The sequence below is a fragment of the Crinia signifera genome, chromosome 3 (assembly GCF_055691185.1).
Source record: "Crinia signifera chromosome 3, ASM5569118v1, whole genome shotgun sequence".
Classification (NCBI taxonomy): Eukaryota; Metazoa; Chordata; class Amphibia; order Anura; family Myobatrachidae; genus Crinia; species Crinia signifera.
In genome coordinates this window covers 231,019,225-231,045,588 of record NC_139219.1, presented here as the reverse complement: position 1 = coordinate 231,045,588, position 26,364 = coordinate 231,019,225, and the positions used below count along the sequence as shown (strand labels likewise).

General features: G+C 41.3%; 1 protein-coding gene across 1 annotated transcript in view; it reads right to left on the bottom strand.

Moving 5' to 3' along the window:
• Window positions 1–421: 421 nt before the first annotated feature.
• Window positions 422–26,364, bottom strand: part of LOC146062975 (putative cation-transporting ATPase 13A4) — a 71,083-nt gene continuing 45,140 nt past the window's right edge. The window contains exons 23-30 of the mRNA XM_083174985.1: window positions 18,821–18,930; window positions 16,601–16,697; window positions 14,629–14,701; window positions 12,053–12,227; window positions 2,387–2,574; window positions 1,626–1,714; window positions 1,420–1,500; window positions 422–661 (exon numbers count right to left, since the gene is read on the bottom strand). Of these exons, the coding sequence (XP_083031111.1) occupies window positions 422–661; window positions 1,420–1,500; window positions 1,626–1,714; window positions 2,387–2,574; window positions 12,053–12,227; window positions 14,629–14,701; window positions 16,601–16,697; window positions 18,821–18,930 (1,053 nt within the window). The remainder of the gene's footprint in view (window positions 662–1,419; window positions 1,501–1,625; window positions 1,715–2,386; window positions 2,575–12,052; window positions 12,228–14,628; window positions 14,702–16,600; window positions 16,698–18,820; window positions 18,931–26,364) is intronic.

The following is a 26,364-nucleotide window of genomic DNA, read 5'->3' as shown; positions in this document are numbered from 1 at the left end:
AAGCGCTGCCGGGTTTGAAAACACTGGCTACACGCTAATTGGCTGAGATTCAGCCAATCAGCGTGCAGCCAGTGTTGTCAAAACAGAAGCGCTTCCCGCGCTGCCGCATAGCGCTAGTTATTTGTTATTCACTGCAGGGACCCCCCGCCGCCGCCAGCTTTATACACAGCGCCGCAGGTACCCGCGCGGCAAGGACACCACTGCAGGCTCCTGTCAGATGCCAGCATGGACCCCCCTGCCCACTCCCCAGATGGTGCAACAGGTACCCCACCCCCCGGCACCGAGGCACCCCCACCCCGACTCGCCTGGGGCGCTCCGGTGCCTTGCACCGGCTCTGGGTACACAAGCTATAAAACACATGTACATTAGGTAAAAAGGTAAACTGCTTGTGAACTGTAGCAGTAGAAGTCTTCTTCCTGTCCTAAGTTGCATAAGTAACATTTTTTCCATTTGGTACATCTTCATGTTCAAACGCTGGATTAGTGTAAACTTTAGAGTCACCATTGGCCACCTTGCTATCCTCATAGACTGTAGTTCCAATAGGTGGCCACTGGGTGTCTTCTTCCAAAACTACCCTTAATTTTTTGTAATTACTTCCAGGTTTTAATTTTAGACATCTTTTCAAAGCCAGCCAGAGAGCTCTGTTATCCAGGATAAATTCCTGAAAAAAAGACAATGTGATGAGACATGTAACTGAGGTAGCAAAGTTATGTACAAGGGAAGTCTCAGAGACTTACATTATAATTTTGTAAGATTGTAACTTCATGTTTTTGTTTCTATATTTCTAATCTCGAGAAACTGAATGGGACAATTCATACATATTATGCTTTTTTAGGATTTTACTATAAGTACATTATAATATATTAAACAGTAACTTTAAATTGTGAATGTTTCATATTTCTTTTTGGTTTGTTTTTAATTTGTAAATTCAAATATTTGATTTTAGGTATTGGAAATAAAAAAATATAATTAAGAAACAATCTTAATACTTTATAATCTAATTCCCAAATACTGTAAATTATATACTTAAAATATTGGGGTAAATTTGCAACCAATTAGGTTCTACTTCTTATTTATTTAGAACCTTCCTGATGATGGTAGATAGAACCTGATTAGTTGCTTTGAGCAACATCCCATCTTCACAAGAACACACATCTTAGTACATATACCCCTTTGAGTTTATTAAAAAATATATATTTCTAATCATTGAACCTACCCAGGAAAATAACAAAACTGTATAATTGTTTTCTAGAAACTGATATTTAAAGCCTTCAAATTTTCACATTATTTTCTATTATTTATGTTGTGTACATGCATGCCACAAAAATTTTGGGGTTAAGCATTTTGTGTAATAGCATCACTTCCTCAACACCATTTTTATACTTTTTAAACAACTAATTGGATAAAAATTATACTAACCTCCACAATGTATGACACAACAAGACATATAATCAACATCACTAGCATGTGGATCCTCCAGCTGGTTGGTGTGCAAACAAGCTATGAAGGAAAAACAGTGCCTTATTAACATGGTGTAAACAGGTTTCTACACACAAATACATATGCACGCACATGTGCAAACATAAACACTGTTACTATAATTTTCTTTTCTTCAATATGCTTACCTCTAAAACAACATACATGTTCTTGAAATTCGCAAATATGAAGAACAAGGTGAGGGCAAATTCTACTATTATTGTAGCCACAAATATGTCTATAAAAAAGAAAAAAGGAAGTTGTCATTAAGCACAGATTGACTTGAAAAAAAGTGTACGGTAGGTTGAGCGTGTAATGTTTAAAGTCCCATAAAGGGTAAAAGGTAAAGAATATTAAACAATACATAAAAAGCACTAAGGTAAATAAAAAATCTGTCTTCTCATAGAACCTCAATAAAGTTACTTTAAGCCAAATACTCTCTCTGCACATGTTATATCTGCCCTACCTGCAGTGCAGATGGTTTTGCCTATTTTGAGAACAAATTTGTACTACTATCAGATCTTAATAATGGCCTATAACTTTCTTTAAGAATGTGTCCTACTCAGTTACATGGGAACATGTTTAAATATTTTTATGAATTTAAAAATATACCCTTTATTTACCCTATATAGTATCAACATTATTTTCTCTCATGGTCAATTCATTTATCTTGACTTGCATTTGTGTACAGTTCATAAGTTGTACTATTATAGTAAGAAAAAGTATATAGCATGCATGTTACTCTCACATAACTATTACCTGTCCTTGACAAATCTAAGTAAATACCCAGTATACAGACAGAAACACCCCTTTTTGTGAAGATCTTATTTTATTATAAACACTGTTGGTGTTGGTTTCTAAATAACCTAATGATTAACTTAAAAAATCGGTGATAGATTGTGCAACTTACAGTTTGTATACAACGCTTTACGAAATGGCTTTCCCTTGGAGAAGACAAAGGCCAAGATCACCAGGTGACAAGCAGTAAGTAACCAAAGTGTTGAGTTTTCAAAGCTTTCATAGTTTTTCTTCTTTCTTAGTTCGATTAGGTTATATGTGAGATTTACATTTAGGCTTGTGTTCCCTGGATTACATGCACTGACAATGATAGAAAAACAGCCATTATGTTAGGATAGAGATGTTAATTAGGAAGTACAGTAGAAGCCTCTGATGAAAGTTAATTAAAACTGAAACACTGATTGTAGAGCTCGTGTATGTGCTTTATAGCTGGATTTCATACATTTTAAGACCTGTGAGTGCCACTCTGCACTTTAATAATAGCTCTATTGTAACACTTTGCTAATAGCTATTATAATAAAGATATGTTTTTTTTTTCCATTGGGGCCCTAATACATGAACCAAGGTAAGTATCCTCCAAACCTCATCTCTCCTTTCGTAGGGATTTTTTCTTGCAGATACAGAGTGCACTTCGGAGTCTTTGGCAATTTAATTCTTGTATCAGCAATAATTAGCAATTCACATCAATACATTAGAAAGGGTTATTAATAAACCACCCACTTGATAGTAAACAATTTATTAGACAGGATCCAGCTTGCTTCTGTCTTCTTTACACACAAAATCCCTATAAGTACTATAGTTTTTCAGTTACTGTAAAATCAGTATTAACACTTTACAATTTAAACACTATACAATATTGCAACAATACATTACATTACATCGTTTCCCTGTTTTATGTTCAGGAATTATTATTGCGCAATAATATGGGTAACCGAATGTCAGTAGTGACTGAGTTTTATATTTATGAGCTCAGATAGAATGTTAGCGCTTTTATAAATCTTGTTTCTATTCCCTTTTTGTATATTACAACTCTAAACAGTCCCTCCTGAAGCTGGACAATGTTGCTCCCATGCAGGTGAGTTAAGAGTTTAAAGTAAAGTTCCAAAAAGACGAGATTAAATACTGTCACTGCGGCAGTAGCTCTTTTAACTAAACTTCCTGCAAAGTTAAACTGTACTCCAATCTATTAGCATTGTAGGTTTAATATTTTCCAATTTGTAATAAAGAATAATTAAAAAAAATAATAATAACTGTTTGTATCCAAAGAATTAGCAACTACCTTGCTGCACATCTGCAGCCTTCTTTTATTAGATCAAGAAACAAATTTAACAGCTTTTAACTCACAGATTCAGTCTCTGTAATTTTCTCTGAGCTACTGTAGGTCTGAGGAGATTATAGCTTGTTAACACATCTGTCTATAAAACAGTCACTGCACAGTGGAGTTGGTCCCAGCTAGTTTGTTGTTACAGTTTATCTACAGCTGTCTTCAGTAGTGCAGTAACATTTGCTGATTCTGCAGCAATAAGAGGAGACGCTAGCATGTCAAACAGTCTTTACACTGAAGCTGAAGCATAGTTTCAAACTAAGTTGCTATTAAACAGTTTATTCTTGGTTAGGACACTTCTCTAGAGGTGGAGAGTATAGATATTGCTCTAGGTTCTGTAATGCCCTACTATCGCTGTGATTACTCAGGGCAGGACTGTGTAAGGTGGAGCTTGACAGTAGGGCTGGACACACCCTCCGTGACCATGTAGGGTGATAGGGGCTGGACTCACCAGAGTGTATCCCTCTGTTTACTTTGCAGGTGTCCAAGTCAGCTCTGCCCGATGCCCGCCTCCGGATCTGCATCACCACCCAACCACAGCTCTCCATCCATCCAGCCAGGGTTACACAGGGAAAAGAGTCAGCCGCTGCCCAAACTCCACCACTACTTCGCCGTGGATGTCTCTGATCACTGTTCCCAATTTCAGCACTGACAGAACAGTTAAGTTTGGTGACACAGCGCTCTGACAGTCCGGTGCTTTGCATAGTGTCTCCGCTCTCTCCTTTTCCTCAAACAAAACGACCAATGCCGTTTTTCACGGACCCCCTTTTATAAGTTCTGCTCCGGGGTTTCTCTGGGTGCGAGACTACTGCCTTTATCACGTGGCACCCCGGTTCAGCCGCTATTTAGTCCAGAACTTTCCTAAGAGTTCCCCCCATAAGCAAGGGAGGTAGTGTAGTCCACCATTGGAACAAATGGTTTGCCACAGTCCATTTCCCCTCTATGAGGGGTAGTTCTTTCCCATATTGCTAGCTTCCGTCTATGAGGGATTATTACCACAAGAAACATAAATATACATATTAAATCACAAAGTAAACATGAAAAATACACTTTATACAGTGTTTATAACCATTACAATACTTTGGATATTACACGCTTCCCCAGAGGTTTGCTGGTCCTCCAGCAAGCTGATCAACAAGACAATAGGCGCAGTATCACCTATAAGTAATACATATAGTATCATATAATCAATAAAAGTACTGATGGAGTAAAAATCCCTTGTTGGCCCTTGCGAACCTTCTTAATTCAATAGTTTAATTGCTGCACTACCATCCGATCCTTTCACCTGGTCACATATCAGCTCGGATGGTTCAGCTGCACATACATCAAGAGGAATAACAGCATTACAACCAGTACTCACATTACAATTTTCAAATACAGATCTTATGCTAATATCAGAGGGGCTACTAACATATTTCCATAAATAAACATGTTCATTATTTCAGTAACTACTTGTTGACTGTCAGTTTCATTAGAGGATTTCAATCTCTCTGTCTCTTCTTGTCGAATGTCATTTGTACCAGAATTGGACTCGTGGCATTTCTTAAGTTAATTTCGGTGAACATTTGTGGCCGTGGTTTCACCTATTTTTGACACTCGATAGACATCTATGTTGACTTTTGAAATGTTTAGAATGAGATAAGTTGTTCTCTCCCAGTAGGAGTCGAGTTTACTGCAGCATTCATTTCTTCTTTTCCAGACTAAGTCGCCTACTTTCAATGGTTTAGTTTTGGCACTCTCGTTATAATACTCCGCTTGTCTTTGTTGTGACTGTTTTGACTTCTGATCAAAAATTGTATAAGCTGTCTGTAATCTTTTTTGATGCTCTTACCCAGTCACTATGTGGAGGATCTTGTTGACAAGAACTTGAGGTGACACCTAACTCAAGATCAGCAGGCAGTCTTCCCTCTCTCCCAAAAAGCAAATACTATGGAGTAAAGCCTGTGGTACTGTATTTAGTATAATTGTAAATAAAGGTGATCTCAGGCAATAAAGCGGGACAGTTTTTCCTTTTCACATCATGTACCATCCTCAGGATACTAATTCATCCTCTCACACCTGCCATTCCCTTGGGGATGATAGGCCATGGTATGTATTTTTTTTACATCTGTACAGGTGACATATTTCATGAAACAGTCTAAACTTGAAAGTCGGTCCTTGATCTGTTAATATCCATTGAGGATAGCCAAAAGGTCATACAAACAAATACCCGAAGAATTACATTCTTTTGTTGACTTGGAAAAATAACTTGAGTGATAGGACTATGAGTCTTTGAGTTAATAGTTGATTGAAATAAAAGGCCCTTCTTAAAATGTAGCTGCTTACGTTGTCTCCACAATTTTACCAATTCTGGGTCAGTCTTTTGCCATTCTTCTTTTCCCCACACATACTTGGAAGAGAGTAGGGTCTTTAATTCAGTTACTACTGGGCTAGAATCTTGGATCTGTTCCCACTTATGTTCAGAACCGTTAGCATCAATTGTGATTTCATTCTTGACACACATTAGTCTTTGCTGAGCACTGGCGTTTTGATGATGGGTAAGTAATGTATAAAAAGCTGGCATTTCAAGATTCTCCCAGACAACTTCTTCATTCTCTTTTCCAGCATCAATTCAAGATAAGGCATCAGCATTACTATTGTTTTTTCCGCTACAGTACTTAATAGTAAATTTGTAATTGGCCAACCTTGAATACCATCTCTGCTCTAAGGCACCCAACTGAGCAGTAGATAAATGAGCTACTGGTTATTATTTGAGTAAGCCATAAATGGAGTAGCAAAAAGATAGTTCTTACATTTTTCAGTTACATCCCACACTAATGCCAATAATTCAAGCTTATAGGCGCTATAATTAGCATAATTTCTTTCGGTTTTCTTGAGACTCCTACTTGCAAAAGCAATGATGCATTCATGTCCGTGTTGTTTTTGTGGCAATACAGCATCTAACCTTAAAAAGATGCTGTATTTATTGACTTAAATTTTCCCGGGATCTGGGATAACTCCGGCAGCACCAATAACATGCCCTAAGTACTTCTTCTTCTTCCTCTTTTAAAATATGTCATTTCGAGGGTTTGTCTTTTAAGACATAATCGGCATTGGCATTCAAAGACTTCATCTAAATGTTTCAAGTGGTCATGGTAAGTCTCTGAAAATATAATGATATCATCTAGGTAGAGTAATCCCATATCAAAGTTTTGATAACCCAGACAATGTCCCATAGCTCGCTGAAAAGTTCTGGGGGCATTATACAACCTAAACGGCATAGGATTGAATTCAAATAATCCCATAGACATTGTGATAGCTGCTTTCTCTCGTTTATCTTTGGCCATCTGGATTTGCCAATAACCAGAGGTAAGATCTAGGGTCAAAAAGTAAGTTGCTAACTTTAAAGCAGTGAGGGACTCTTCAATGCGTGGCAGCAGATATGCATCTTTGTGCGTAAATTAGTTTAAGTTTAATAATCCATGTAAAATTGTAAATTCCCATCTTTTTTCCTCACTATTACAATTGGGGCAGCCCAAGGGCTATGGCTTTCATGTACTACTCCAGAGGCCTTCATCTCCTCTAACAACTTTCTGATGGGCTGATAGACAGCCAGAGCTATGGTTAGTTATGTCTCTTTGATTGAGGGAGCGCCCCTTGTTAGTATACAATGACGGACAGTTTCTACCTTTCTAAAATCAGCCACATGTTTTCTGAAAGTAGACACATTTTCCTTATCTATTCTCAATACTCCCTCCTTGAGCTCTATGGGAGTTCCTTCTTCACCTATGTGGATCTCTTCCTACTATTTCTGACCTTCTGAATCTGAAGATTGTTATTCTTCAACTTGTATAATATTCAGCATCAAATAATTATAAATATCCTGAAAGGTAACCCAAGATAGCTTGGCTAGGGTATAATTTCTGTGTAGTTGAACAACATAGTCATGGGGATTCAATATTCGTACTGGTACTCGGCCATTATTTACAGTCACTAAAGCTCGAGGGATAATTATGTTGGTTCTACTAGGAACAGAGCAAGGTTCCACGATGGCATAATATGCCCTTCCCAATTGGCCACATCTTGACTTTACCCCATACTATAGTCTCTGAATCTGGCTGAAAGAAAATAATTTTCAATCTGTCGTCCTTTTTTTTCCGAATCCCCCTTCTGTGTTCAAAAAGCATTGTTGAGTATGAAGAATTCGAATCACCTTGTGTATGGTTTTCCATATGTCTTGAGGAGCATGACATATTCCAGACTTTAAGGCCTTGATTAATGTTTCAGGGCAAAGAAATAAGATATTCATGCCAATAATGATTGTCGGGATTGTTGGATCAGTGACTTCTGTAATAATGAACCCTTGGCTTGACAAAGTGGTCGGCCCTACTTGTAGCTTAGGTTCACAATAACCGGAGCAGATAATATCCAGGCCCTTACCTGCCAATAACCTCAACCATGTCGGAGGAGGGGACAAAGGATCATTCATACCCCAGAACTGTTGATATGTATTACTCTGAATAGTGGACACCTGAGAACCTGTGTCTATGGTGGCAAAGAGTTCCACTCCACCAATTTTGACTGGTATGACAGAAAACTGTCCTACATATTTTTCACACCAGTCTTCCGGTTTAGAACCTACTCATGGTTCTGTTCCCGAGGGTCAGTCTCTGTTTTATGTTTAAAGACTCCTCTTCTCGGCAGAATTGTTCAATGTGTCTGCCATGTCTGCATCTCCGACATATAGGTCGTCCCTGGGAATCAAACTGGTCTGACAACCTTCTCCGTTGTCCTTGATTAGTACCCCACCATTCATTTCTAGACCTACAGGGTCCTGAGTGCTAGCCACCTTCAGCTCTTCCAGACACCCCTTGATTCGCTAGTTTCTGGATGTCTCTTCTCATGTTGGCCATTTCAGATACCATCTCTTTGATTTTACCATATTCCTAGAACCCTCTCCTGCCTCAATGTACTCGTCTTCATCTTTAGCGGCCCGTTTTTGGTAGCCAGGCAGCTCTGGGAAAGACACTTCAGTAGCCTGCATAGACCCAATTATTTAATAGCTGCCTCTTTAAAGTCTAGGAAGGAGTTTTCTTGTTTCTGTAACTGTAATAGTTTTAACTGAGACTTAATACTACTGCAATGAACTCCTTCAATGAGTCGGCTTATAAGGGTTTTATCCACATCAACAGTTTCTTTACTATTGATTTTTTGATATCTCGAAACGCTTCCTGTATACTTAAGGTGAAATCCCTTAATGTCTCTGTAGGTTTCTGTTTCCTCGCATAGAACCTTGATTTTAACTCGGACAAGGTTGTGATGTCAAATGTAGTGGCCAGTTGCTTGAACACATGCTCAGCTGTCACCCTTTCTTCTTCTGGCCTAGATAACACTTCTCTTAATGCTGGCCCTTTTAATTGCCCTATCAAAATCCCTACTTGTTGTGGTATTATTAAGGGATATAATTTGAACATCGACTGCATTTTTTTTTAAACTCTGTAAACTTGTTGGTATCTTTCCTTGGACTTTCTCCAGAATAGGTAGGCAGCCAAGGTGTACCAAAATAGTATGGTAATGTAATCACATTTCCACTGGTTGTGATTGAACCTGAGTGGGTGAGGGCCTAGCCAGAATTGGTTGCTCTTGACTCCCCGATGGGTTTCCCATGTTTGATTCTTCTGAAGACATTTTTCTTTTCGAATCATGTTCTAGTGATGTAAAAAGAAGTATGTAACTCTTTGCTAATAACTATTCTAATAAGATACATTTTTTCTGTTGGGGCCCTAATACATGAACCCAGGTAAGTATCAACAAAACCTCATCTCTCCTTCCTTAAGGATTCTTTCTTGCAGACACAAAGTGCACTTTGGAGTCAATGAACTTTGACAATTTAATTCTTGTATCAGCAAAGATAAACAATTCACATCAATACATTACAATGGGTTATTAATAAACCACCCACTTGACAGTAAACAATTTATTAGACAGGAACAAAAGGAAATTAGTCCCAAGGCGCAATCTCTTTTCTTCAGCCGGATCCAAAAGAAGGGGTCATCGCTCACCCCGTGTAGGTACAGTTTTGATTTGGAGAAATAGATCAAGGGCGATGAGAAGTTGTCAACACATCCACTTATTATATAAAACAATAATAAAACATAAATCAATAAATATCCTGATAGTGGAATTATTGAAATATAAGCTGCGGGAAGGGTGAGTTTTAAGTGTACCCGCACTCACAGAAAGATTAAGAGAATGGTGTACATAAAGGTTTCTTTAGACCTGACAGGGATTCACCATCGGTGCGATTTCCAAAAGCAAGTGTGGGATGCATACCGTACTCATTAAAAATTCAAAAATTCCACTATCAGGATATTTATTGATATATGTTTTATTATTGTTTTATATACTACGTGGATGTGTTGACAACTTCTTATTGCCTTTGATCCATTTCTCCACATCAAATTTATTAGACAGGAACCGGCTTGCAACTTCTGTTGTCTTTACACACAAAATCCCTATCAGTAATCAGTTAAAATACTATACTTTTTCAGTTACTGTGAAATCAGTATTAACACTTTACAATTTAAACACTATACAATATTGCAACAATATATTACATCGTTTCCCTGTTTTATTTTCAGGAATTATTATTGCGCAATAATATGAGTAACCGAATGTCACTAGCAGTGTTCCCTCTAAGCTGTGCGCACGTGCGCGCGCACACAACTCGACGAACGTGTGCACAGACATTACAACAGAGCGCACAAAGCAGCAGTGGTCCCTTTTTGCAGTTGTGGACTCAATTAATGTGTGTTTCACCCATTAACTACATTGTGTGCTGTGTTTTGAATGTTTAATATCATTTTGAAGTAAAGTTATCACAAATGCTGAACGTCATTTTCCAGTTATATAGAAGTGACGCACAAAAATTTTAATTTCCTTCCAAAGTGGCACAGCCAAAATCTTTTGCTGCACACAGCCTTCGTAAAATTAGAGGGAACATTGGTCACTAGTGACTGAGTTTTATAAGTCATGTCTCTATTCCCTTTTTGTATATTACAACTCTAAACAGTCCCTCCTGAAGCTGGACAATGTTGCTCCCATGTGAAGGGGTTAAAGTAAAGTTCCAAAAAGACGAGATTCAATCCTGTCAATGTGGCAGTCGTTATTTTAACTAAACTTCCTGCGAAGTTAAATTGCACTCCAATCTATTACCCTTGTAGATTTAGTATTTTCTAATTGAACAGCTTTTAACTGAAATATTCAGTCTCTGTAATTTTCTCTGAGCTAGGTCTGAGAAGATTATAGCTTGTTAACACATCTGTCTATAAAACAGTCACTGCACAATGTTTGTCCCAGCTAGTTTGTTGTGACAGTTTATCTACAGCTGTCTTCAGTAGTGCAGTAACATTTGCTGATGCTGCAGCAATAAGAGGAGACGTGTCAAACAGTCTTTACACCAGGCATGTCCAAACTGTGGCCCTCCAGCTGTTGTGAAACTAACATATCAGCATGCCTTGCCATAGGTTTACCATTCCCTAATAGCAAATCTGTGGCAAGGCATGATGGGACTTGTAGTTTCACAACAGCTGGAGGGCCATAGTTTGAACATGCCTGTTTTACACTGAAGCTGAAGCACAGTATCAAACTCAATTGTTCTATAATGCACTCCTTCTATTGCTGTGATTTCTCAGGGCAGGACTATGTAGTGTGGATCTTGACATTAGGGCTGGCTGCACCCTCCATGACCATGTAGGGTGATAGGGGCTGGACCCACCAGAGTGTATCCCTCTGTTTATTTTGCAGGTCTCTGAGCCAGCTCTGTCCGATGCACGCCTCTGGATCTGCGTCACCGCCCAACCACAGCTTTTCATCCATCCCGCCAGAGTTACACAGGGAAAAGAGTCAGCCGCTGCCCAAACTCCGCCACTACTTCGCCGTGGATGTCTCTGATCACTGCTCCCAATTTCAGTGCTGACAGAACAGGTAAGTTTGGTGACACAGCGCTCTGACAGTCCGGTGCTTTGCATAGTGTCTCCGCTCTCTCCTTTTCCTCAGACAAAACGACCAATGCCGTTTTTCAGGGACCCCTTTTTATAAGTTCTGCTCCGGAGTTTCCCTGGGTACAAGACTACCTGCCTATATCGCGCGGCCAGTGCAGCCGCTATTTAGTCCAGAATTTTCCTAAGAGTTCCCTCCAATAACCAAGGGAGGTAGAGTAGTCCACCATTGGAACTAATTGTTAGGCACAGTCCATTTCCCCTCTATGAAGGGTAGTTTTTTCTTGTATCCTAGCTTACCTCTATGAGGGATTTTTACCACCAGAAACATAAATATACATATTAAAGCACAAAGTAAACATGAAAAATACACTTTATACCGTGTTTATAACCATTACAATACTGTGGGTATTACACCATGTTTTTGCCTTTTAATCTCTAATTACTTGTGTTAATAATCTGGTCAAAGACTTACCTATAAACGTCATCCCGGCTGTACCATGGCTGCTGCTGGACAATGAGAAAAGCGTATGTCTGCATTGCTATCGTAAACAAAACATTGTAGACCACAGAAAAAAGCATAGATGGAGAAATCAGTTGGCCTGGTGGTCTGTATGGTGCAAGCTTATGGTACGCTGGTGTGGAGCTCACTGTTTGAGAAGAGGGAATAAGGAGTGATTTATTTATTTACAGTTTCTTATATAGTGCAGCATATTCTGTTGCACTTTACAATTGGAAACAACAGTGATTAAACAAATTGGGTAGAAACAAACTGACTTAGAGGTAGGAGGGCCCTGCTTGCAAGCGTACAAACTATAGGGATGATAGGAGGGATACATAAAGATAGAACTCCATAGCATGGCAGTCCCACCAGATTACAAGACAGATGGGATGCAATTAGCTATGAATGCTACTGGAGGCTATGTGAGAAATCCAGAATATGATAAGCTTGCCTGGAGAGGTGAGTTGTCAGGGAATGCAAAACTTTGGAGGCTAGAGGAGAGTCTTAATGTGCATGGAGAGGCATTCCATAGGGTGGGTGCTGCCCGATAAAAATCCTGCAAGTGGAAGCAAGTCGCTGTAGTCAGAGTAATGGCTTTGTATTTAAGTAGAATAAATTAGATAGATAGGATGAGAACCAAGAAAGGGCTGTGTTCTGAAGACCTAGGGATTGTAGTGTTTGTATGAGAAGAGAGTGGTCAACAGTGTCAAAGGCAGCCTAGAGATCTAGAAGAATAAGAAGTGAGAAATGACCTTTAGATTTAGCAGTGGCCAGATCATTTACTACTTTAGTCAGTGCGGTCTCTGTGGAGTGTTGAGCACGAAAGCCTGACTGAAGTGGGTCCAATAAGTTGTAGGAGTTAAAAAAGTGTGTGAGGTGAGTGTAGGCACGTCCCTCAAGTAGCTTGAAGAGGCATGGGAGCTGAGAGATCCTGTCGGATGGTAGTTAGAGATACAGTTTGGTAACATTGTATACTGTACACAGAGGTGATTGAGAAGCTGAATAGAATTTGCATCTCTTGCACCCTGAAGATAAACAATATAGACAAGTTTCACAATGTTACCTAAGCTGGTCATATCATATACACAAGATCTGCCCAGCTCTACATGGGCTCCATATGCACCTCTGTCACTGCTAGAGATAACACTAGCAAGTGTACACCTGTTTTTTTTTTTTGAGATGTGGTTTCACAGTACACACTTCATCCCCAATAAAGTACATGAAAAAAACTGGAAAGCACTTCGTAAGAATGAGGTGCTTGACCCAGCAGCTGCAAAGTCCAGTAAATGTCCAGATAGTGCCATTAGTAACTAATAAAGCTGTTATCACTATTGTCAAAGGGAATTATAATATGATGCAAACATCATTTTTATTAAGTTAAAATAAATGCACACATCTCTTGCATTTTCCATTTAAAGATTAGTTTTATTGTTCCTCAGTGAGAAAAACAAAATAGCAATCTAGCAAATATGATACCTTTTAATGGCTAACAAAAATAAATGTTGTTAAAATGCAAGCTTTCGAGACTTCTTAGGTCTCTTCCTCAGGCATGGTATAACAAGGTGTGTGAAGAACCACATATATATACACAGCAGAGTAGGAACAAGATGTGATAGATGGACATTCTTAAGATCAAAACAAAACAAAATAACAGAATGAGCTTGTAAATTGAGTCCTTAATTGGTTTGTAGATAAGTAGTGTGAAAGTTTTATTGTCTCTAAGTTGATGACAGACCAGAGTTAGAGCTCCGATGCCCTCACTCTCTCTGGGCCAGTCTCCTCAGATGTTGTAGTGGGCCATAAATCCCTCGGATAGATTCAGTCCTGTGTTAAGGGTGTCAAACGTTGTCATTAATTTGTATTCCCAGACCCTCCTGTCTCTTTGTGATTTGAAAAATCCGAGGGATTTATGGCCCACTACAACATCTGAGGAGACTGGCCCAGAGAGAGTGAGGGCATCGGAGCTCTAACTCTGGTCTGTCATCAACTTAGAGACAATAAAACTTTCACACTACTTATCTACAAACCAATTAAGGACTCAATTTACAAGCTCATTCTGTTATTTTGTTTTGTTTTGATCTTAAGAATGTCCATCTATCACATCTTGTTCCTACTCTGCTGTGTATATATATGTGGTTCTTCACACACCTTGTTATACCATGCCTGAGGAAGAGACCTAAGAAGTCTCGAAAGCTTGCATTTTAACAACATTTATTTTTGTTAGCCATTAAAAGGTATCATATTTGCTAGATTGCTATTTTGTTTTTCTCACTGAGGAACAATAAAACTTTTCTTATCAACTGGCTAACACGGTACCAAACTTTTTTCTTTTTTCCATTTAAAGATTGAATGGGAATATGTTTAATTGTCATGGACCAGTTGTTAAAACTTTGATAATGTGAACAGATCATAGCACTAGTGTTAGGAATTTAGGCACAACCAATAGGAATCAGACATTATAGGAATGGGACAATAGGATTATTTTTGGGAAATTCTGAATCATTAAAAAGAACTATGCATCTATTTGCTGTAGTAACATATTTACTCACTTGTTAAGAAAATGACAAACATAATTGCGAAATCATGGACCAGAAATTGATTATTCCCAAAGATGTTGCGTTGCTGGAAAGCAGAGAGCATACATTTTTACTTATTGCAGAATGTGCGCTATTATTAATATTTAATTAATGAAAGATAATTTCCTATTATGCTGGGTTTTTTTTTTGTATCCGGTCTATGGGTCGAAAGGGATTAGGTCGAAAGTGAATAGATTGACCATTTTTGGTCAACAGGCAATAGGTCAACACATGAAAAAGGTCGACACAAGCAAACAGTTGACATGTTTATGGTCGACATCAGAAAATGCTGACATGAGTTTTTAATGATTTTTTCCTTCAAAACTGACTTGTTTTTACTTCAGGATCCAAGTGGGCATAGATGGGGGAATATATTAGAGTGCCGGAAGCACAAGGGGACGCAATACACGTATGCGGTGTCCATGTTGACATAGACACAAAAAACCTGGAAAACTTGTGTTGACCTTTTCCTGTGTCGTCCATTCCCTTGTCAACCTTTTGCTCATGTTGACCTTTTTCATGTGTTGACCAATAGTGGTCACCTTATTGACTGTCGACATAATTACTGTAATTCAACTCTAATAATCCACACCCATTTTTTGTGCTGATGTAGAGACTTCCACTAAGCATCTGAACGCAGTCACCGGAAGTGCTGGAAACACTGAGGGTGAAATTTAAGAAGAGGTAATAAGCATCAAATAAGCTGATTATCACTATTTGATACTTTTTGTATGTTTTCAAAAAAATCGCACATTTTATAGGATGGGAATTGCGGCAAAAAATCCGATTTTTAAAATGTGCAATATGGTGCGATTTCGGAAAGTGCGATAAAATCGCATTACATTAAATTTCGCCCTTAGTATGTATAAAAATATCACTTTTCTGTATGGTATCTGCAAATATCTAACAATTTTGCCATTACCATACAAATGTATAGCATCATAAAAGCATTAAGATATGTAAAAAATCTCTACATGTTGCATATAGAATTTTTCGGCAGAGATTTCCTGTTGGTACAGAACCAGGGGTGTGCGTGCACGAGACACTCGCGTGCCCCGTGGCAATGAAGCCACCTCCCCCGCCGTCGGTCCCCCTTGCCGCCCCAACCCCCCCCCCCCCCCGAACTGGGCTGCGTCTCCCTGAAGCGGAGACGGGCAGTGAGGCGTTGCCCAGCCGCTGTGATACTGGGACACGTGTGCGCATGAGACGCACGTGTGTTCCAGTCCCTATCGCCGGCACTCGCCACAGAAGGGGATCTGGCAAACGCCGGCAATGAATGAGCCAGGCACCATCTGTATGTGTTTTAACCTTTGTATCAGCTACTGAGTTCTGGGCTGCTCATGTGAGGTCTTGCAATGGTTGTGAGATGTCACTCATGTCACTCATGTCCAGTGGAGCCAGCTGGGAGGTAAGACACAGCACTAGGTTGATGCATTGTGACACTGGTAGTGATCACCGTAAAGGGAAACTTTAACTCCCTCAATCCGACAGCCAAAATGTTAACACATCTTGTCAGTATTGCTTCCTACTTTGCTTTGAGAAGAGCTATAGCATCACTATCAGTGCCAATATAATATACAGTAGCAATTTTGAATGACAGGATCACTTATTTATCAGACTTAATTAATAGTATATGCGGGCCATTGATGTGGCATTGCAGCAGGCAGCAGCTTTCTAAATGTGAAGTTAATTGATACTGATCCTCCATGTCATTGAAAAGCTGAGAGTGTACCGCTATGATGTCTCAAAATCTGGGTATATAGTGGGACTGGGGCTAGGGGAAGAGTGCATGAGGGGCACCTGAATGAAGAGGGGCACACTGGTCACTTCAACTGGTCCTGGGGGGCAAAGGCATACAAATATTGTTCCTACTGTACCAGTACTACTTGAATGTAGTGAAATAAAACATCAAGATAATTGCAGAAAAGTAACAACAAAACCTTACCCAGTAGAGCAACAATGTATTGATATATTCAATCAACCCAAACATAGCCATATATTTAAACATGCAGAAAGATGTGACAAGGGCAGCTCGTCCTTCCCTGTTAAAAAATAAATACATAACGTCAGTCACAGCAGCAACGGTCACAGAAGGCAAAAGAGGGAGAGTGAAAATCGACAGGCAAGTGAGTAAGCACTCTCCCTCTCTGGCAACTGACCTGTTCACACATCCTGGTAGCAGAGGCAGATTTTCCACAAGGCAATCAAGGTGCCTGGCTAGGGCCCAGCAGGTCCAAAGGGGCCCCATAATGATACCCTGGCCATCCAACACGTTCCCAGAGGAGCATTGCGCCAATATGGTGTGATGTCATGACATCACACAGACCTGACAACGCTACCAAAATCCCTTTGATGTTCTTTGATACGATAAAAAATATTTGGACACACAAAATGGTTTCACCACTGTATGTGGGCAGTCAGGTTACTTTACATGTGACGCAGGTAGTACGCCTAATTCCAAAAGACCTAGAGCCTGATTCAGATTGCAATCAGCAGCAAAAATATAGTGCTATGGATTGTTTGAGAAGGGTCCCCAAACCAGTGTCTTGCCTAGGGACCCATGAGATCTACATCCGCCTCTGCCGTGTAGTGTCTGAAACTGTTTAACCATGATAATCACTGAAGCAGAACCAGACAATTAACTAATGATATCATAGTAACATAGTAATTAAGGCTGAAAAAAGACCTTAGTCCATGTTTATCCACATGATAATATATCTTTCCCTTTATTTCTCTCCACTTTATCTCTCTTGGAGGCTTGAATTAATTAGCAGTAATACACCTCATCCTTACCTCTAGCAGCACATTCCTCCCTGACCCCTGTAGGAACACATCTGTAGTAATATATTCCCCCCTCACCTCTGTAGTAGCTCATTCCTCCCTGACTGCTGCTGGAACAACCCTGTAGTAATACATCCCACACTCACCTCTGTAGTAACACATTACTTGCAGACCCTTGATGGAACAAACCTTTAGTAATACATACATGTAGTAACAATTTTTCCACCACCCAAAACTGTATCAGCATTTTCCTCTTCATAGACTGTAAACCTTTGCACCCAGGCTCCCCAGACAGCTAGGCTAGTCACTGGGATCACCAGTCTTAAGGTGCCCATACATTAGTACAATATGGCCCTTTTTCACATGATTTCGACCTATCGGGCCAATAAGTCATGTCAAAAGTGCCATATCGTATGTGATTTTCCTCCAATTCCAATCTGATGCGCGGTCCTGTGTGCATCGGATTGGATTTGGAGATCAAGGCATCCATGATTGGGATCAGATACTATACATCATCGGCAAAAGGACTGCATATGGGCCCTTATTCAGATCTGATCGCAGTACAACTTTGTTCTCAAAATGGTCAAAACCATGTGCACTGCAGGTGGGGTAGATTTAACATGTGCAGAGAGAGTTCAATTTGGGTGGGGTGTGTTCAAACTGAAATAAAATTGCAGTGTAAAAATAATGCAGCCAGTATTTACCCTGCACAGAAACAAAATAACTCACACAATTCTAACTCTCTCTATGCACGTTACATCTGCCCCACCTGCAGTGCACATGGTGTTGCCCATTTTGAGAACAAATTTATACTGCGGTCAGATCTGAATAAGGGCCATAGTGTATAATATGCGATCCTAGCCGCTGGGCAGTTCAGTTGTCTGAGTATCTGCATGAGTCTGCATTCCATACCTCTGTGTAGTGTAAAGAGACCTTTACATGAATAGACTGGTTAAAAATCAGAGCACAAATAGTTCATTTTAATTCTAATAATAATGGGTATTACTTTGGAAACAGCATCTTGAGGGGCCCTGTATATTTCCTGCTTTCCATCAGCCATAGTTACATCACTGGTTTAAAGGTGCTTTTAGCAATAGGAACCAGAGGGCCATCAATGGTTGATTCCAATTAGCGAAACAAACTAAAGTATTTCTCTTTAAAATGCTGTTATTCTCTCTCTTCGTTTTTCCCAAATATCATGGACAATAGATGTCTATTTTATGATGGTCATATTGTCTAAGTTTATAAGATCCATGTTCCTGACATAAACACTGTTATCCACTGTTATAAAAATTGTAATAGAAATATGTGTTGCTTCAGTGTTTTTGAGGAATGCCCGCCATTACTGAGTATGCTATGTTTGTTTAGGTAATAAATTACTTACTTGAGTAATTCTGGCACACACTGAATATTTGTGAGGTGAGAATTAAATGGTGCAGCCACAGAGGCTTCTTGTACGGACAATGAAATCCCAGCATTGGCCATTTTCAGAGCCTGAAAGAAAAGCTTTATGATTATACATACTTATGTATCAAGTGATATAAACAACTACAAAAAGGATAAAAGCACTATAACTTCAAAAGTAATAATTATCTCAATATACGATCTATAATATATAATACACACTAAAAAAAAAAAAAAAATACAGGGTGGCACTTAAGAACTCTTAATCATGTAGCAACCACTAAAGTCAAAGGGGGAAATATACTAAGATGGTAGTTCTATTGAAGATGTGATGTTGCCCATAGCAACCAATCAGATTTTACTTCTTATTTATTGAGCACATTCTAGAACAGGGCTGGGCAACACCGGCCCTCCAGATGTTGATGAACTACACATCCCAGCATGCCTTGCATCAGTTTCAGCATGGCCACATAGCAAAACTAATGCAAAGCATCCTGGGATGTGTAGTTCATCAACATCTGGAGGGGCGGTGTTGCCCAGCCCTGTTCTAGAAGATAATTGACAGGATTTAATTGGTTGCTATGGGCAACATCAAGGGCGAGATGTAATAGGGTGCAATTTATTAGGCATGTTAAAAAAAACGGCCAAATTTGCATGTTTTCCGAAAACCGCACATTTAACAGGGTGCGAATTGTGGTGAAAATCTTTACAAAAAATAGCAGCCAGGGCCGGTGCAAGGGTTCTTTGCACCCTAGGCAAAACCTCTGCCAACTCCCCCCCCCCCCCCATTAACCCTTAGGAAAGAGGTATTTATTTATTTACCGTTTCCTATATAGCGCTTTGCAAATGTTGACAACACTGAAAGAACAAACTAGGTCTTATATAGCGCAGCAGATTCCATTGCGCTTTACAATAAACAAACTGGGTAAAGCAGACATACATGGAGGAAGGAGGGCCCTGCTGCAAGCCTCAGTTGCGCTCCACTTAGATGGAAGCTACTCGGCTAATGATTATGCAGTTTCCGGCTATGAACACTTCCGGCGCCTCCGGACCCGGCATTGTGCTGCTCGTTGAGACTGATTGTTTCACCCCTATTCTTTTCACACACACACACACACATATATATATATATATATATATATATATATATATATATATATATATATATACAAGGTTTGTGAGGAGGCACTCCCAAGTGAAGTGTAGGTATCAGGTGAAAACAAGTTGAAGTACTGATCCGGTGCCCTCCTAGCAATAATCCAGCCACTGCTGGCAATGTATATCGGGGGTTGGCGGCACTCAGAAAAAACTCAGAAAAAACGACACCACACAGGGTTTAAACCGACGTTTCTGTGCTCAGCGGCACTTTTATCAAGGTATATATATATATATATGAAAAAAATAATTTCATCTGAAAGTGGGGAGTGCCCCCTTCTTTGCCAAGTGTGTGTGTTTGTGTGTGTGTGTATATATATATATATATATATATATATATATATACACATACATACACAGCCATACATGGGCTCTGTTATACACAAATACATTATCACCCCCTCCCCAGGCAGCCACTACTTCAGGTGCCATACCTCCACAACAGCGGACGGCTGCTCTCTGATTGATGCCCGCAGTTCTGTCACAGTGCCGCGGGTCCCCCCTCCTGCCTTCCAGAAATTGCGGAAACATTTATTTTTAAATGATGCAGTCTGCAGACGATATACCAGCGCTGGCGCCGATGACACTGATAAGCTCCGGTGGGATGCGGGCGCTACCTCCCGCCGATTACATTCACCAGCTCGAAGGGGAAGGGAGGTGCTGGCGCTACCCCCGCCGATGACACTGACTAGCTCTGGGGGGCTGGGATGCGGGCGCTACCCCCGCCGATGACACTGACTAGCTCCGGGGGGCTGGGATGCGGGCGCTACCCCCACCGATGACACTGACCAACTACAGGAGGGAGGGGGAGGGAGGGGGGGATTACGGCCTCACCTGCACTTTACATGAAGGCTGGGATGAATGGCCGGTGCGTTCCTCCTGCTCCTCGCGCGGCAGCTGCTTTCCTGCAGCTCGGTACCGCCCTCCAGTGGCCGGCGCCCTAGGCAAATGCCTGAAGCTGCCTAGTGGTGGCGCCGGCCCTGATAGCAGCACTAATCGCATGTGAATTCCGACTTTGTCTAAAAAATGGCACCCTATTACATTAGAGAGTTTTTTTTAAAAAGGTGCTCTTTTTCACCTGCAATTTAGTGCGATTTTAAAAAATGACTAAAAATTGCACCCGATTACATCTCGCCTCAAATCTTCAGTTAAACTTCCATCTTAGTAAATTTACCCAAAAGGATTATCCAACATTTCAGGGCTCTAAACCCATTTTTTTAAAGACTAATATATAATACATAAATAATGTAATAATTTTTCTGCAGCTCTCAAGAATTAAGTGCTGAAACACAAAACAAAAACAAACTAGGAGTCCTGGTGCTATTATTGTAGCATGCAAGTGCATTTTATACAAAAAATAATAATAATGTTAAAATCATGGAGGACAGCAACCTCCTGTGGAGCAGATGAGCACTGACATGTAGAGGCTTATTAAGGTCCAGGTTGGAGATTCTATGTAATATTGATAGTGCCGCATGGTAATGCACAAGGAAGCATCTATTACAAGCAGACACCTCCTGCTGCAGTAGTAATCAAACCTGCATCCTAGGATGCAGCATATTATCTGTCTCCTACTATCGGGCAGCTTACGGCACCTAAGGGGTATTCGCGTTTTCCTATCTTACATAAGTAATTAATTAATTTGTTAAATGGTCTTCAGTTAGTCCTTAACTGGTGGGTTCACTGGCGGATTCCAGGGGGGGGGGGGGGGGGGGGTGAGGCGGGCAGCACCTATAATGATTCTAGCACCAGTATCGGTGGTGGTTTTAGGGGCAGGTAGGTAGGGCAAACTAATTTAAATTTGACAGAGCTGCCTTTCACTTGATGCCACACTTATTGTATACCAAACAGTGCCCGCTGCTGAGTTTCTCACTCCCACCTTCCCGATGCGGGCGCAACGTCATTGCACATGGCATTCTCAGAGCATTCTCAGAGCAGCCGCGGGTGGATGAGCAGCAGAGCGGTGGGCGATAGTGTATGGTACTACATGTGGCTGCCTCCCCTGCCAGCCAGCCAGTACCTGGTGTGAATACTGGCTGCAGCCTGCCTGCCTTAGGCCCTGGCCCTGGTGAGACCCATCATCCTGGCCAGTCCCGAATCCTAGCAGCAGCATGGGCCCGTAAGTTATACTATACTGGTCAATGCTCTACTGTACATTGTACCTCTGGGCTGCAGCCCCCCCAGGTAAAATCCGCCAGTGTAGTGAAGCCAGATGAAAGGATCTGATGACCAAACCCCCTCCTCTATCATGGTGCTCTCTATTAATTTCTTCTGGATCCTTTCTTCTGGTGGGTTGAAGCTAGTATTCTTCTATCTGCAAATAATGCAAAACATCTACAGTAGATCACAGAATTTTCAAATCATAAAATAGTGTATGTTGTACTAAGCTACTGTTGCTACAGAGTTTCCTTTGCTTCGTCTGTCTTTCAACGCAGGATTTCTGATGCTATGCAGTTCAGTGTTCCATGACAAATTTAGCTTGGCTGTTGCTTTGGACAGTATTAATATAACAAATCCTGCAGTGGCTACCTAAAAGGTTATGCTAATATATACATTACAGAGACATAGAATTAGCACAGTGACCCAGTGTGACCACGCCAATGTGCTTTTGCTATGTCAGCTTCACCAGGGCAAGTCACAACACTCTCCAATAATTACTGGTAGCATTATAAGCCCAGGCTGGAGAGTGTCCAAATGCATATTGGTGTGTTCACACTGGGTTACTGTGCTAATACTATGTCTATCTAAGGTTATATATTAATATAGCCTTCTGGATAGCCATTGAAAGGTTGTTATATCAATACTATCCAAGCTAACAGAGACACTGGGTCATGGAACACTGACCTGCACAGAGAAATCCTTACCTGACAGACAGCCTAATTCAGGGGGTTGAACATTTACTCATTTTAATAAATAATTTAGGGGGAATATCAAATAATTATCTGCCTTATAATCATTTTATGCTGCTTTTATTGGAAGAATAAAACAACTCGGTGCAATTTGTTGGTACTTATATAATATCTGGGCTCCCATTTTTCTTATGAGACCGCGTCCCCTCGCCACACTATATAAAATCAACTCCATGCGTAGTTGGATAGTAGGGGTATGAAAAAATGGGGTGCATTTAACATGGGAGCCCAGATAATACATAAGTACCAATTTGTGTTTATTATGATTAGGCAGTCTATTGGATAAGGAAACTGGGTACTTGTTTCCTAGAACGGCCACAATCGCGGGCATCGTGTACCTTAAAGTTAAGGTACACGATGCCCGCGATGGACCCGATTTCCTTTGAAATCAGGGTACTTGTTTCCTAGAACGGCCACAATCGTGAGTGATCGTGGCTCTTAATTAAGGGACACGATCCTCACGATGTGGCCGATTTTTTACAATTTTTTCCCTTTGATTGACAGAAATCGGGTCAATCGGTCGGTCGCGACCAATTAAAATCGGCCGCGATGCGACCGACCGATTGACCCGATTTTTCCATAGACTTCAATGTTAAAAAATCTTTTAACATTGAAATCGGGAGGATCTTGTCGGTCTTGTGCCATTATAATGGCACAAGATGAGATGGACTTGAATAAGTCCATCTCACATAGGGAAAAATGATAAAAAAGGTGAAATGGGCCAATATGACCCATTTCACATTTTTTATGTGCCCGCCATGACCCCACGATAGACGTCAACCCGAAGCGTGGCGAGCGCAGCGAGCCCGCGAGGGGCGGCGGTGCGCGTCCTCCGACCTTTTCATTCCCCTACTATCCACTAGGGCGTGGAGTGAGAATAGAATAGTGTGGCGAGCGCAGCGAGCCACCGAGCCCGAAGCGTGGCGAGCGCAGCGAGCCCCGCGAGGGGACGCGTATACCTGTGAAGTTATACGCGTCCCCTCGCGGGGCTCGCTGCGCTCGCCACGCTTCGGGCTCGGTGGCTCGCTGCGCTCGCCACACTATTCTATTCTCACTCCACGCCCTAGTGGATAGTAGGGGAATGAAAAGGTCGGAGGACGCGCACCGCCGCCCCTCGCGGGCTCGCTGCGCTCGCCACGCTTCGGGTTGACGTCTATCGTGGGGTCTAGCCCACTTAGTAACATTTGGGGGGGCAATTGAAAATAATTAGGTGAAAAAAAAAAAAAAATCGGGTGAAAAATCGGTCGGTCGGATCGGTCGCATCGCATGCGACCAAATCGCATGCGATGCGATCGATCCGATTTTTTATCTTACGACCACAACGATCTAAATCGTTGTGGCCGTGCTAGGAAACAAGTACCGAAATCAGGTCCATTTTGCCGGCAAAGGCAAAATTGGGGGCATCGCGTCGGTCGCGTGCATTAACATGGCCCCCGACGCGACCGACGCGATGCCCGCGATTTTGTCATAGGCTTCAATGTTAAAATATTTTTAACATTGAAATCGGGAGCATCGCGTCGGTCTTGTGCCATTATAATGGCACAAGATGAGATGGACTTGATTAAGTCCATCTCACATAGGAAACAATGTGAAATGGGCCAATATGACCCATTTCACATTGTATATGGCCCCGTCGTCACCCCACAATTGACGCCAACCCGAAGCGTGGCGAGCGAAGCCGCGAGGGGCGGCGGTGCGCGTCCTCCGACCTTTTCATACCCCTACTATCCACGTCGGCGTGGAGTTCAGAATATAAAGTGTGGCGAGCCCGAAGCGTGGCGAGCGGCCGCGTATACCTGTGAAGTTATACGCGTCCCCTTGCCACGCTTCGGGCTCGCCACACTTTATATTCTGAACTCCACGCCGACGTGGATAGTAGGGGTATGAAAAGGTCGGAGGAGGCGCACCGCCGCCCCTCGCGGGCTCGCTGCGCTCGCCACGCTTCGGGATGGCGTCAATCGTGGGGTGGCGTTGAGGGGGTAAAATTGGGGGTCTGGGGAATATTTTACATTGAATCCAATCTAAAATAGGGTCCCAGGGACCCTATTCACATTTGATTCAATGTAAAAATTGGGTCGATCGCGTCGGTCGCATCGCATGCGATTTGGTCGCATGCGATGCGACCGACGCAATTTTTCCGACACGACCACCCCAATGCAAATCGGAGTGGCCGTGCTAGGAAACAAGTACCGAAAACTGAAATACTGTAAGAAATAGAACATGATCCACCATATTATACAAGGGAACACTTTGGGGAGATAAATAAGAATATATTTATGTAGAGGCTGTTTTTCTCTCTATATATTTCTCTGTAAGAATCCAAAGTACATATTAGATTTTGCTGATTTCGAAATGTTGGAATGACAAAATGTAATGTTCATATGGTACAGTGTGTAAACATTATGTTGCTGCTGATGTGTGCTCCCTTGTGTCGCCAGCGACATCCTCTGTTACAACTGCATGCAGCTCAATAAGAGAATACCACTAGCGAAGGCCATGCTCTTGTCAATGCTTGCTCCCACACTGGGTCCCATCACTGGCGATATTGCGCTGGGTATACATCCGCTAAATTGTATCCAGCTTAAGTCCTGAATTTGCTACTTACAATAATAACAGACACAATACAGACCCTGGGCGAGATGTAATAGGGTGCAATATTTAGACAGCTAACTTTCAAGTCCAACGTCTAGTCAGGCTCAACAGCCCTAGCGCTAGTAGCAGATCCACTGGTGAGCCACTTTAAAATAAGAACATTAACATCGTTCAACATTCAATGTAGACTATTTTTGAATAATAACAAAAAGAATTGCAATTAATTTAAGCCAGACTGGCTAACATACTTTTTTTTGACAGAAAACTCCCCAGGCTGGACCTGGTCTATTTATTTATCGATTTGGTACTTATGTAGTATCTGGACGCCCGATTAAAAAATCGGGTCCATCGCATCCCATCGCATGCGACCAAATCGCATGCGATGCGATGGACCCGATTTTTCCATAGGATTCAATGTTAAAATGGACTGAGTCCGAAGTGTGGCGAGCGCAGCGAGCCCCGCGAGGGGATGCGGAATACTTTTTAACAAATCCGCGTCCCCTCGCCACGCTTCGGGCTCAGTGGCTCGCTACGCTCGCCACAGGTTTATATCCAACTCCATGCGTAGTTGGATAGTGGGGAAATGAAAAGGACCCTTTTTCCCATAGAATCCTATGGAAAATCGGGTCCATCGCATCGCATGCGATTTGGTCGGATGCGGTGCGATAATCGGGCGTCCAGATACTACATAAGTACCATCGATTTTGGTCATGTTTAGGATGTGATTTGAAAAATCACACCCTATTACATTTGTGATTTTAATGTTTTATATGAGAAAACATCTGGTTGCGATTTTTGCGATGAGATCAATTACATATATTTTTGTGAAAAGGCCTGCGTTTCCATGGGTGCGCCCATCGGTTTTGTG